Raw genomic sequence first — 14,691 nt, forward strand, 5'->3', positions numbered from 1 at the left:
CATTTTGTATCTCCCGCCCCTGGGAAAAAAGGGGGTGTGGTAATTTATGTTAAACAGAACTTATCTGCTACCCTGTTAGAATCAGATCCTCATGGAAGATATGTTATGCTTGAACTTGGTTTATATGGCAAGAAAATTCTTATTGTGGGGTTGTATGCACCAAACCAGCAACAGGAGCAATTCTATAGGTTGCTACATCAGAAAATAACTTTGTTGGACTATAGATCTGTGATTTTAATGGGAGACTGGAATGGTGTCTTAGACATACAAAAGGACAAAAAAGGCTCTTCTACCTTTTTTAAACAGGCTAAACTACCTAAAGCCTTCTTTGACATGAAAGAAGATTGGGAATTGAGGGACTATTGGCGTGAACGTAATCAAGAAGAAAGGGACTTTACCTTCTTCTCAGATAGACACCAATCTCTTTCAAGAATTGATTTCTTTTTGATTACAACAGACTTATACAACAGGGTGAAGAATGTAAAAATTTTTCCTAGGACATTGTCTGACCATAGTCCAGTATGGATGGAACTGTTTGCTGAGAAAGAAGACAGGAGATCCTGGAGGGTGAATGAGAATTTATTCAAACAAGAAAAAAATGTTCATAAATTAAAGGAATGTTTAAAGGAATATTTTGCTTTAAATATGAATAAGGGAACATCAATGTCAATGGTGTGGGATGCAAGTAAAGCTTTTATGCGTGGTATCTTGATAAAAATGAATAACTTGCATAGACAGAAACAGACTCAGAAACGTAAAGATTTAGAAGAGGAGATTAAATTAAAAGAGAAACTTTTAATTTCAAATCCTTTAGACGAAAAGGTGAAAGGAGCTTTAAAACTGTTAAAAACACAATTTAACATGTTGATGGCTGATCAAGCTGCAACCAATTTATTATTTATGAAACAAAATATATTTTGTAATGCTAATAAACCAGGGAGATGGCTGGCTTATCAGTTAAGAAAGAAACAGAAACAGAGGAATATAGATAAAATAAATTATAATGGTAAATTGGTTTATCAGAAAGAATTGATTAAGAAATCCTTTTTAGAATACTATCAAAAATTATATAAGAGTGCCAATATTCAAACTACAGATATAAACAATTATTTAGGTAAAGTTAACTTTCCTAAATTAACAGAAGATCAGGAAAAAGAGATTAATGGCTTAATTACTAAAGAAGAAATTGTTACAGCTATTAAACAATTGAAATTGGGCAAAGCGCCGGGTACGGATGGGTTGACATCTATCTATTACAAAACTTTAGTAGAAGAGATGACTCAACCATTGTGTGAATTGTTTAATAACTTATTACAGGGTTTAGAGATCCCTCCATCTTGGCGTAATGCATTTATATCATTGATTCCAAAAGATAATCAAGATCTTACATTGCCTAAAAATTACAGGCCTATATCTCTTTTAAACGTGGATTATAAAATCTTTGCAAAAATTTTAGCTAATAGGTTTATGGGGATCTTGCAGCAGTTTATACATAAGGATCAATCGGGTTTTATAACTGGAAGGTATATGAAAAATAATGTTAGACAAATTATTAACTTATTAGAGTATCTAGAAAAGAATAACCAAGTCTCTGCAGGCCTGATATTTTTGGATGCTGAAAAAGCCTTTGACCAAGTGAATTGGCAGTTTATGTTATGTTTAATTAAGGAGATGAATTTTGGACAAAATATATTACAAGTATTATCTAATATATATCAAAAACAGACTGCTCAACTTATTGTAAATGGGGGTTTGTCAGAGGCTTTTGTAATAGAAAAAGGTACAAGACAGGGATGCCCGTTATCTCCGTTATTGTTTGTTTTAACATTGGAAATTTTGTTGATTAAAATTCGGGAGTCTCAAGAAATAAAAGGAATAGAAATTAATAAAAAAGAATATAAATTAAGAGCCTTTGCAGATGACTTGGTTGTTACTCTGTCTCAACCTACCTGTTCGGTGGTAAAATTATTACAATTGATTCAACAATATGGATGTGTTTCTGGTTTTAAAATTAATAATAATAAGACCAAAATATTAGCTAAAAATATGACTAATGGTGATAAACAGGTTTTAGTTAACTTAACAGATTTTGAAATTGTTGATAAGGTAAAATATTTGGGGGTCACATTATCTGCTTCTAATGCAAAACTGTATAAAAATAATTATGAAAAGCTGTGGATGGAGGTACAGAAGGATTTAAAAAACTGGAACAATCTACAGTTATCCCTTATGGGTAGAATTGCAGTTATCAAAATGAATGTCCTGCCAAAGTTTATTTTTTTGTTTCAAATGTTACCTATTTTAAAGAATGAACGTAATTTAGATGAATGGCAAAAAGGTATTAATAAATTTGTTTGGGCAGGGAAAAAACCAAGGGTGAAACTTAAAATAATGCAAGATTTTCGTGAGAGAGGAGGACTCAAGGTACCAAATATGAAATTGTATTATGATGCTGTAGTATTAACATTGATCAGCGACTGGGTGAATTTAACAAATATAGAAATACTTCATTTGGAAGGTTGGGACTTACTTTTTGGATGGCATGCCTATTTAATATTTAATAAAAAAGTGGATTGGGTTTTTAAGTCTCATATTATAAGAATCTCTTTGCTTAGAGTGTGGAGAAAGTATTATAAAAGTGACTTCAAAATACCATTATGGGCTATACCTCGGCATGCCATAGAAGGCATAAGGAAAGGGGTTAATATGGATATGGTCTCTTATGCACAGTTACTTAGATGGGATGGCCAAGATTGGCAGTTAAAATCTTTGGAAGAATTAACGCATGAAAATTTAACTTATTCATGGTTCCAATACAGACAAATAGTGGACAGATGGAAGATGGATTGTAAAATGGGCTGGCTTAGAGAAGATGAAGCTCTTTTAAAACAAGTAAGAGATCAAAGGCCAACCCATATTAAGAGAGTTTATGGGGTTTTAGTGGAATTGGACTCAGAACCTGAATTAGTTAAAGATTGTATGATTAAATGGGCACAGAATATTGGTGAAACGATTTCAATGGATACCTGGGAACTTATTTGGATAAGAAATGTTAAATTCACACAAGCGCAAAATTTAAGAGAGAATTTTTATAAGATGTTTTATAGATGGCACCTTGATCCAAAGAAAATGTCCATTATGTACCCTAATCTGCAGCCGAAATGCTGGAGATGTGGACATTTGGATGCTACTTATTATCATACTTGGTGGACGTGTAAGCATATAAAAGCTTTTTGGATTAAGATATGGTGGAATATCCAAAGAATTTTTAAACGGAGGGTAAAATTTACTCCGCCATTATTTTTACTAGGTATTGTTACTGATTGTGATGCTAAGGAGGTTATATTGATGTTAAATTTGATTACAGCCGCTAGGCTGTTAATAGGGCAATATTGGAAGAAGGAATCCTTGCCTACTTTGCAAGAGTGGTTTCACAAAGTTTCGTATCTGGCAGAAATGGCAAAGATTTCGGCTTTTTTAAAGGAGCAATCTCAAGAGAAATTCTTTGCAGTATGGGAAAAATGGATAAATTTCATACAATATAATTTGGATATGGAAAAATACCATTTAGCTTTTTTATAACTTGTAATGATTGTTTTTTCCTTCTTTCTTTCTTCCTTTTTTCTTTACGTATTATTACTTATATATATATTTTTTATATATATGTTCTATTTTTCGTCTACTTTTTTCTTTTTTCTTTCTCTCTCTCTTTTCTTTTCCCTTTTTTTTCTTTCTTTTTTAGTATATATTATTCATTTTAAAGCTTATGTTATGCATATTATTATTATATATATTATTATATATATTATTATTATGACCTTTATTATTTTTATTAATTATCTTATAAATTGTAAACGTTATTTTTAAAAATTTGTTAAATAATCCTATATTCAGTTCTGGGAAGTCGGGGGGGGGAGGGTGGGGTGGTTTGGGAGGGGGGGATGTTTATTTGTAAAATTTTTGAAAAATTTCAATAATAAAAAAAAAAGAATCTACTTTTTAATTCATAGGTTTTCAACATAGCACTGACTGGATCATGACAATCACAATATCATTAGCTGGTACTTAAGTACCTTTAAAATTAAATAATATAATCAATGCAATTAAGAACAGTAGTGGTGTAGGAAATCTCCTTGATATTAGCTCTTTCATACTATCATCACTGATCAGCAACTGTGTCTTCTAATCTATGGTACCACTGATCTTTGCACAAAGTTTCTGATGTTTCTACTGACTACTGTTATTTCTAGGCATCTGATTATCCAAGCATGCACAAGACCAAGCCTTAAGAACATATGCATACAAAGCTAGTACTAAGAAGATAACATTGGACAGCAAATGCAACCTTTGCAAAGAAGCTGAAGAAATAGTGGATCATCTAATTAGCTGCAGAAAAAAAAGATTGCACAAATTGACTACAAACAACAGCATGACAAAGTAGCAACAATGGTGTATTGGAATATCTGCAAGAAATACCATTTGTCTGCAAGCAAGAACTGGTGGGATCACACCATAGACAAAGTAATATAAAATGAAGAAACTAAAATTCAAATAGAAAAACATCTACTACATAACATCCCTCACTTAATAACTGTTGATAAAAAAACCAAAAAGTCTGGATAGTGGATATTTCAGTTAGATAGCAGAATAGAAGACTGGAGAAAATAACAAAATACAAAGGAACTGCAAATGAAAATAGAATGATTGTGGCAAAAGAAAGGAGAGATGAGTACCATTAATAATAGGTTTCTTGGGTACAATCCCAAAACATGTAGAGCACCACTTGAATACCATTAATATTGACAAATTCAGCATCAGTCAATTGCAAAAGACAGATTTACTTGGAACAACTTACATCTTACAACAGTACCTTTAACACTATCAACATCAACATCTGTCTATCCAGGTTTTTGGGAAGGACATGATAGGTAGATAAAAACGCCAAATTCAATTAAACATCAGGCTGATTGAGCAACCAATTTTGATAAAAGGCCAAAATTTCCTAAGATAATTGTTCCCACAAGCAATTCCAAAGAGATATGAGATTCTGGCCATTTAATATTTAGAAAAATATATTTTAATTTTTTTGGTGTCTACAGTATGTGAACTTATACAATAGTGCATGAAAGGGTTTTTAATTTTTGACCAACTGTTTTAATTAAAACAAAAAAAAAATCAAGGAGTTACAAGACTACCAGATTCAATTTCATTACAATTTTTGCTTCAAGCAAGAGACAAAATTTAACAAGCAGTGTATTAAAGTAGAATGCAGATTATATCCAAGTATTCTCTGCAATGAATCTATTTTCCAAGATTTCATATTTGGATTCACAGAATTTATAGGAAAATGTCTACTGATTAAAGAGAATAAAGAGAAATGATTAATACATTGGCCCAATTCTCAGGCATTAGCTGTTTTGAACAGGACATGATCTCTCATATCAACTGAGGAACAGAGAGTTAATCTGAGATACCAATAAAGGAGAATATTTATAGATCAGGGATGAAATGAGAGTTAATCTACCTTTTATTTCTGAAAGAAAGGTATAATATAAATGAATACATATTCTTGAGACAGCCAAAACCCAATTAATCTCATATTATTTGTTTTTCATCAAGTTTCAAAGTATTTCAGTTTTGAAATAACTTCCTGCAACAAATAACTTAAAAGCAATTTGGGGCAGTGATTCATCTAATTAAAAATTGACCCAGATTTGATTTCTTAAGATAAATCAGAAAAGGACAAGGAATAACTCCTTGTATTCCCCCTCCCCCATGAAACTGTTATGGAACATGATAGCAGAATTTCTGATGGCTTCTGTCCAAAATTTCAATCTATTTCTAATTACTAAAGGTCCTTAAAGCCACAGAATTAACCAGAGAATTGTAAAAACAATCTGCTAAAGATTATCACTGCTCTGAGTTGGCAGCAGCAAGTCTCTAGAATGATATGAAATTTAAATTTCGTAAGTGTCACACCTAGAAATGTTTCATTTGAAACAATTTTTTTTATTACTTGTTATATTTTTGTGATTATTATAGAAATTTTCCATTTTGCGTTTGTTGTTCTGAATTGCTTATTGTAATAAAAGATTTTCAGATACAAAAGCTATGTTTTTAAGATTCAACAGAAACCCTTCTGATAATGGAAAACCTCAGAAGGCAAACATTTCAGTCAAAAAACTCTTGTGAGGAGCAGTAAGTTACTATTGTCTTGGAGATCTGAGGTGGCATAAGGTCCCACTACTTTAAGGGAGATCTTATCAAACATATTTCTCAGAATGTAAAGCGCTTCTTTCCTGAGATTGAACCAGCAGATGAGTCACATCTAATAGATCTGTGAAAATCCCTCAAAAGACACACTTTGAAACATGAGTATTTATACAGTGAGTTTCTTTGAATCATTAAAGTAACTGCATCTATTTCAATGCTCACATGGCTGCTTTTTAAATTGCTTCTAGTTGTTTCTGTATCTGTGTCCTTTTACCATCTTTATGCTTCCCCTGCCCCTTCAGTTTCCCTTGTGTTTCTTAGTTAAATTTTGGATAGGCTCTGAGAAGTCATTCTTTAAAAGTTCATTTCAGGAATTGGAAAATAACTAGAAGATTTGTTATTAAGCTTTCCCTTCACCTAACCACGTTGCGTATTTCTTTTTAAAGCCATTATTATTATCCTTAGATTTTGCTTGAACTACCCTTCCCCAATTTCAGTTGTGCATTCTACAACTATTAATCAATGACCATGAACTACAAACTTCTAGAGAAATCTAGATGAGGAAGATTTGGGTTGGACTTTGTTTTTCTTGATCAGGTGACATTTCATTTAAGATCACACCATATACAAAATTGGAATGTTTTGCAAATCTTTTGCCTAAACTGCACAACGTAAGAAATTTTCCTGAGTCTCTTAGATTGTAACAAAGTACAGTATATGGCCAATTTTTATTTTGCAGGATGGTATATTGTTATTTATTAATTGAATTAAATATTACACTACTCCTAAAATTAGAACTTTTTTCACTAAACTTGGCAGAGACAATATACAGTATGAAATGGAAAGTAAGCCCTAACTTTTGCAGCTTCCTTTCACTAAATTAGGAAAAACATTGGAAAGAAAAGCAGGGTCTTTGAAGTTGCCTGCCAACAAGTATCATTTGAACAGGATATTGAATAAGTACACATTTATCTGGTCACAGTTCCTTTTGCCACAGAGAGATAAACTTTATTTTCATCCCTCCCTTTTTTTTTGGTCCCTTTGATTCAGAGTTTTTGTCAAAATTCTGTGAAGCTACAGTGATGCCTCAACCTATTCATTTTGCTTCTTCTTCTTTTTCTTCTCCTTCTTCTCCAGTGAACTGTGTAGAGTTGCAGGCTTGATGACCACTGCAAAACCATGACTCAATCAATCAAAATTGCAAAAATGCATGGAAATGAAGAGAAAGAGAGAGAAACACACAGAGACAGAAATACAGAGAGAAATGCTTTTGCTTAGTTTTTCCTTTGTGGAGTTTGCTGCTCAATTAAATTATAAAAAATGAGTAGCTTTTCAGTCTTTCATTTGTTTCAAAATGAATGCACTGGTCTATTCAGGAGCATCCATAGGATGTGATTTTAAAAAAAGTTAAAATAGTGATAACGATAGTATGACTGAGGTTCTGCCATTTTTTATGCCCCCGATTCAAATAAAAATTGGCGGACCTTTAATCCTACTATTGTTGCCACTATCTTGACAATAGCTTTGAACTTGCTCCCTGTACATGGAATTCATGAACCTCTGTACAGATATATATATATATATATATATATATATATATATACTGTACGTTTTTCTTTTTTCTTTTTACATTTAATAATTTCTGAAACCACACTGAATGAGCATTCATATTTTGCTGCATTGTAGTAGTGAAGTAGAATAACATATGAAGAAAATTGATACTATCAGTCATGATGTCAGAATACCCATAATACTTACCACTATATTATATGAGAACTAACAGGAACTTTACAGAGCTTATTTCCATTTAGATGAAGAATGCCAGTGTTGCTTAAAAACTTCCACTTTCCTTAACCAATATGGCCAATGGTGAAAGATGATAGTGGTGCCAGCCAAGTGTTTTGAAGATCATACATTAGCCAATGCTGACTTAAATGCACATGCTTTTAATCTGTGAATGATGACACACTCAAAGCTAAAATAATGAAGTTGTAGTCTCAAAAGAACTGGAGGGCACCATGTTGAGCAATATTGATCTAGTTAATCCTAAGCTTGAAGAAACTTTCTCCTTTCTTGAAGGACATACATAGACAATATAATAAAATTACTTGTCTGGAGGCTCTCTCACAGAAGTGAACAAGAAGTCTCCTCATATAAAATTTTGTGGTCAGGAAAGGGTAAAATTCATTAACAGAGACAAAAATAATGAAATGAGCTTTAACATTTTCTCAATAAAGGCAGTACTGTTTATTTCTAATTTTTTATTATTCAATGTTTAATTCCATTTTTAATATGCAATGAACATACCTAATAGTCCTACCTCCTATTAACAACCCTGTGAGATGGATTAGGCTGAAAAAGAGTGACTGACTAAGCATCACAAAGTCAGCTATTATGCTTAAACTGGGACTAGAACTCACAGAGTTCTGGTTTCTACACCATCTAAATTACTATTCTAAACTGGCTCTCTATAATAATACTTATAATAATAATACCTATAAATTCTTTTTTATAAAATTTATAAATACATTCTTGATCACTTTGCTCCAATTAGGTGCCCTCCAGGTGTTCTGGACTACAACTCCCTGGATTTTTAGCAGCCACAAGTCAATGCCCTTGATGAACTGTGACTACATAGCAATGATGTACCAAACCCTTGTTCCAGGGATGGTCTAGAAGTTTCTGAAAACTAATATGAGCCAGAAGTGGTTTGTGGTATTCTGAGAGTGGGTCTGCCTTGAAAACAGTAGCCACTTATGTTGTTTTTTCAACATGGTATTCTGGCTGTTCAATTCCCCAAATGGTGGGTTTTGCACATCCTAAATACATAGTAAACCAGTTTAAACAGAATAAAGAATGAATACAGGAAAATACATAATAGTATTTTTTACTGAATGAAATAACAAGTAAAAATCATGTGTTATAGCCTGTTGTTTTTTTAAAAACAAGAACTGTAGATGTATTTATATGAAATGTAAACTATTGTGTTATAAAGATGTTATCTTAGAAAGTGACTGAGCAACTTGAAACCTGAAGCTGCAGATAATACCCTACCATGAACCAAATGTGTGTAAAAATACAAATGGTGAATTTTGTCCATGCAAAATTTGCAAAAATCTAAATAATTTTTAAGAGGGTACATTTTCTATTTTCCATCTGGAGAATTATTTCATTGTGACTTTGTAAAAAATATTTTTCCCCATTGAGAGTAGGAAAGTTTTTATTTTGTTGTTAAAGAAAATGTGGCTCTAAAAGGCAGTCAAAGTTAGCGCACTGCAATTAAATGAACCACTTTCTCTTATGCAACATAAACATTTATTTTGATACCAAGGACTATTTTACAACTCAGTGGAAATATGCAGCAATGCAATTATTTCCATTGTCAGGATGACAAAAAAAAGCACTCTCAACAGCCACAAGAGCCTGCCTTGTGATATATGTGTATGTGTGTGTGTGTGTGTGTGTGTGTGTGTAACACATATAAAATTACATTAAAAATTCAAATCCTGGGTGATGCCATGTAATAAAAACAAATAAATACGAACACCGGGATAATATTAAACTAGGATTTGTTTAATAAAATGCTAAGCATTCATTGGCCAGCATTGCCAATATCACCAGAGCATAAAACAAGTCAATGGGAGTTCTCTTTTTATAACGCCGGCCGATTTTGCGCATGGCTCCTGGACCTAGTCATTGGTCCATCTGATATATCTGATTGTTTCATTCTTGGAAGGCACGTAATCGCTGTTCCCTTGATAGTTTTTAAAGCCGCAGTTCCCTTATCCACTTTCTTTTCTCCAATCCCCTCCCTTGTGCACCCCCCACTGTCTGTTATTGCACCACTAACTTCTAGGGTTGCCACTCCCCCTTTCTCCTTCTTTTTGCCCACTGCTTTCTTCATATGTATCCAATTACCCAGATTCGTTATTCCCTCCTCCCCCCTTTTTGCCTTTTCCCTCATCTGCTCATGACTATCTGCTGTAGTCTCAATGATTTTTAGGGATGCTGCTCCCCCCCCTCTCTTTTTCCCCAACTGTTGATTCGCTTGTGTGTCTCCAACCACCCCCTTGTGCTACACACTTTCGCTCATTCCCTCTCTTGTCTCTACCCCAAGGCATAACTGTTCCGTCCCCGGCAGGCTGTTAGCAGGATGTGTATCCAATAAAACCCTCTTGCTTTTTCGCCCCATTGCTCCTGAGTGTGTGTTTCCAAGATGGTCCATCAACTGGGTCTGAATGTTTGTCCAGGAAGGCTCTAGCGCGCCCATTCCTGTCTCCACTCTTCTGTTGGAGAATGTTGCCCCTCTCAGGGGATGCCCAAGGCATGTTGAAAGCCTCCTTCCCGCCATTCACTCCAATCTTCCATCGCTCATAATCCTTGTACCTGCATCACCAAACTCTCTGCAAGATGTATATTGGATTCTACTCTATCCTTAATTATGTCTCTTGCTCCTCTTGCTCATATACAGACTACCAACGGGGGGGGGGTCCCCTGTTCTTTCTATTGCTATACCCCTCTGGTCCTATAAAGGGTGAATGAATTGTTTTCATTGGGAATCCTGGCATTGTTTTTCCCATGTTCTCAGCGTTTGTTGTGCTGAGCAGAGTTCTACATGGCGGTTTATAGAGTTCTCGTTAGAAAGCCAAGTCTCTTTAAGTAGGCGGCCTCCCTTGGTGGTATCTCCAGACAAAATCTGTGCATTGGCAAGATCAAATGTGTGACCAAAATTGGTCATATGGGTCCATACCTGCAAATGTTGTTCGTGTCTTTTAACAGCCAGCACGTGTTCATGCACTGTGGTCTTTAGCCTCTTAGATGTCTCCCCAACGTAGTTGCAGGAACAGTCCTTGCATTGTATCTTATATACCACCAAAGATCTTTCTTCATTGGGGAGGGGGTCTTTAGGATGCATGATTCTAGCACGTAATGTCTGGTTCGGTTTATGGGCCACTTTGACATTGAAAGGAGCCAATAATCTAGCTCTTGCCTCCGACACATTGCCAATGTATGGCAGGGGGATACGTACGGGTTGAGTTGTTGTTTTATCGATTTGTGGAACTTCCCAAGGTCTGGATGGTCTGCTGCAATGCCTAACAAATTCAACTGGGTAACCATTATATTTACAGGTCAGGAAAAGATGGTTTCTTTCCTTGGTTTTCGCCCTGGCTGTGTTACAGTGTGAGCCAATGCATTTGAATAATGTCTTGACACAACTTACTTTATGGGCCACTGGATGGTTATTTTTGTAGTGGAGGATTCTATTGGTGTGAGTTGGTTTTCGGTATACTCTCGTGTGCAAGGTCCCATCTGGTTGTCGACTAACCAGCACATCCAGGAAAGCTAGGGAACCTTGGTTCTCCTCCTCTGCTGTAAAGCCAATATTGGGGTACACTGAATTCAGTGCTTCCATAAAGTTAACCCTGTCACGCTTCTTAATGACAACAAATGTATCATCTACATATCAGGCCCAAAACCTAGGTTGGTATTTAGTCATTACTGTAGCCTCCAGCCATCGCAGGACCGCCTCTGCTATTATACTCGAAATAGGTGATCCCATTGGCGTCCCTTTGACCTGTTTGTATATGGTTCCTTGAAAGGTGAAGTATGTTTTTAGGCATAGCTTTGTCAGTTTTATCAAATCCTCGGTATGGAGGGAGGCTTGATGCTGTCCTAGTCCCTCTTCATTCAGACGATCCTGAATGAATAAGTGGACAAGGGAACTGCGGCTTTAAAAACCATCAAGGGAACAGCGATTACGTGCCTTCCAAGAATGAAACAATCAGAGATATCAGATGGACCGATGACTAGGTCCAGGAACCGTGCACAAAATTGGCCGGCGTTATAAAAAGGGAACTCCCATTGATTTGTTTTTATGCTCTGATGATGTTGGCAGTGCTGGCCGACGAAAGCTCAGCATTTTATTAAACAAATCCAAGTTTGATATTATCCTGGTGTTCGTATTTATTTGTTTTTACTATATATATGCAGCTACTATGTGCATTAAACAATATCTCTACATGAATCTGTAAGGACTGAAATATGTTTCATGTTTTTCTAGGAAAGAAGGGAAGGGCACTGATGCAAAAATTCTGCTCTTAGAGAACTATAAAGACATGACTTAGCTGTAGGTATACTGTGATTTGTTTGTTGTTTTGTTTCCTGTGTTCCAAGGCTGTTCTTTTCCCAATATTAATCAAATATCTACCTCTTCTATTTTAGACCACCTTTCGGGGGTATAAACAGTGCCCCCAAAGCTGGAAGTCCAATCCTCTGTGCCAGATTCATCTGCAAGAGGATTCTCAACCTTAAGAGGGCAACTGCAATTATGTGATTGAAACCCCACTTCCTTTTATAAGCACTGTGCCTGTGGTGTAGCCACCATCTGGATTTTTTTTTAACCTTCTTCCCTGAATGCCCTGCGTATAATTATTCAGCAATAAGTCCCAGTGAGCTGGGATTTATTTCTAACTAAATGATGCACACCCATGCACCCCAATTTCCCTCCTGTGAATATTGAAACTGAATATTAGTCCAATTTCACTATATATTCCACTTGGACAGCCTAGTTTCACCACAGTGAAAAACATTCTTGCTTCTTCTTTTTTGTTTTTCTAAAGCCTCCAGATCTCTTTAGTGCTTTGTCACCTATAGAACTATAGTTGTGATTAGCAATTGCAGTTTAAAGATATAGGTCTACAGAATACAAGAAGCACTTTTTCTCTTTCTGATTATATTTTATAGCTATGTATTAGAAAATCAAAGTGATTGTACTCATTGAAATATCAAAAGTGAGTAACCCATGTTATTTGCATCAGGTTTATCTTACCATCAGATTAATCAATTATTGGATTGCCTCGAGACATGGGAAAAAAAACAACCTTGTAAGTTAAAAACAAAACTACTTTACTGCATCAAATACGGTAGGAAAGCACTCTTCTGAACTAAACCTGTTGGTACATTTTCTGGATTATTCTATATCTTTTCTTGAAACCAAAAAACATGGCAAATGTGTTCTTTATTCTCAGACTGTATGTGTTTCAGAGGCATGTTTCTGACATATTGTATGCCAGATGGCTCTGAAACAAAACACTCTGTAAAGGGTCATCATTTAGTCCCACCCCCAACCCCCTTGTGGTTTCTCCAGAAATCCAAACTATTTTCCTCAGGTTGCAGCAGCTTCAAATTCCTTTTTTAAAATGTGAGGCAGAATAAACTTCTCACACCAGTAGGCCAGTACTGGTGATTTGTCACAGAATAATTCTAGCATTGCTCTGATACAATGAAGCCTTCCTTCTCACCAACTGGTTCCACTTCAGCATATGAGGGGTGTCCGGATCCTCTCCGAAATTTCATTGCAGGCCATCTGCTTGGGCGACGCTAGAATAGAAGATATGGCACTAAGAATTCACAGTACTGGAATTGTTCTGAATAATTACCACAGTTATTCCTATACAGGTAGTCCTCAACTTACAGTCACAATTGAGGCCAGCATTTTGTTGCTAAACAAGGCAGTTGTTAAATGACAAATGCCTGGTTTTAATGATCTTTTTTGCCATAGTTAAGTGTATCACTGAAGTTCTTAACTGAATCATGCGGTTGTTAAATGAAACTGGCTTCCCACTGATTTTGCTTGTCACAATCTCCTGGAAAAGTCACAGATGGTGATCACATGGCTCCAGGAAGCCAAAACGATCATAATTATATGTTGGTTGCCAACTGCTCAAATATGACTGCAGGAATGCTGCAACAGTTGTAAATGTGAGGCCTGAGGAGTGTACATTATTTTTTTCAAGTGCTGTTATAACTTTGAAAATGTTGCTAAATGAATGGTTGTAAGTTGAGTATACGTGTATTGCATATATTAAAGAAAAAAGGAAATATCTATAGAAATATTTCAACCAAATCACTTTTAAAGACAATAATGGGGAAGCCTAGATATAATTTAATTAATAAGAAGACATGAGGGTAGTTTTATATAAAAGTGGAAAGTGAAGACGTTTTTTAGGGAGGGAAATTCTTTCCATTTTTCAAATACACCAACAAACTTTATCCTTTAAAAAAGGCTGGATTGGGCACTGGTGTGAGAATTTTATTGCTAAAGAAAAATGTTTTTTTCCAAGAGGGGAAGGAGAAATAATTTGATAAATAATTTGAGGGAGAGGAAAAGGATGGTGCTGTTTTTGTTTGTTCAATTTTAAAAATATCTTCCTTATGTTGATGGGAACGAATAATTATCAATTGTCTGGCAGTTATCCGCATTCTATTTTCTACCTCTAACCAATGCCAAAATATTATTCCTAAAGGTACTCTATTCCTTACTTTTTCAGTAAAATGCATTTAGAACATTTGTGCCTCATAGACACTCCCAGTTATTCTAAAGAGCAATTTTATAATTCCTAGACATCCTTCTGAATTGGAGTTAGGAGAGGCCAGCTGAATATTTCACAAGATTTGAGAAGTTTCATTTCAGAGTTA

The 14,691-nt window shown here is 35.0% G+C and overlaps 1 protein-coding gene across 7 annotated transcripts in view; it reads right to left on the reverse strand.

The window, feature by feature from the left end:
* The window catches only part of PLXDC2 (plexin domain containing 2), a 330,127-nt gene that overhangs the window by 25,371 nt on the left and 290,065 nt on the right, over positions 1 to 14,691 (reverse strand). For 5 of the 7 annotated variants that reach the window (XM_039331380.1, XM_039331377.1, XM_039331376.1 and 2 more), the window contains 2 exons: positions 13,515 to 13,593; positions 5,515 to 7,382 (listed from right to left, as the gene is read on the reverse strand). In XM_039331380.1, the coding sequence (XP_039187314.1) occupies positions 7,306 to 7,382; positions 13,515 to 13,593 (156 nt within the window). In that variant the 3' untranslated portion in view covers positions 5,515 to 7,305. Of the gene's footprint in view, positions 1 to 5,514; positions 7,383 to 12,161; positions 13,594 to 14,691 lie in introns of those variants that run through there. The other 2 variants (XM_039331379.1, XM_039331378.1) reach the window with 2 other exon arrangements.

This window comes from Crotalus tigris, unplaced genomic scaffold, assembly GCF_016545835.1.
Source record: "Crotalus tigris isolate CLP2741 ecotype Arizona unplaced genomic scaffold, ASM1654583v1 scf7180000024437.13266115, whole genome shotgun sequence".
NCBI classification, from domain to species: domain Eukaryota; kingdom Metazoa; phylum Chordata; class Lepidosauria; order Squamata; family Viperidae; genus Crotalus; species Crotalus tigris.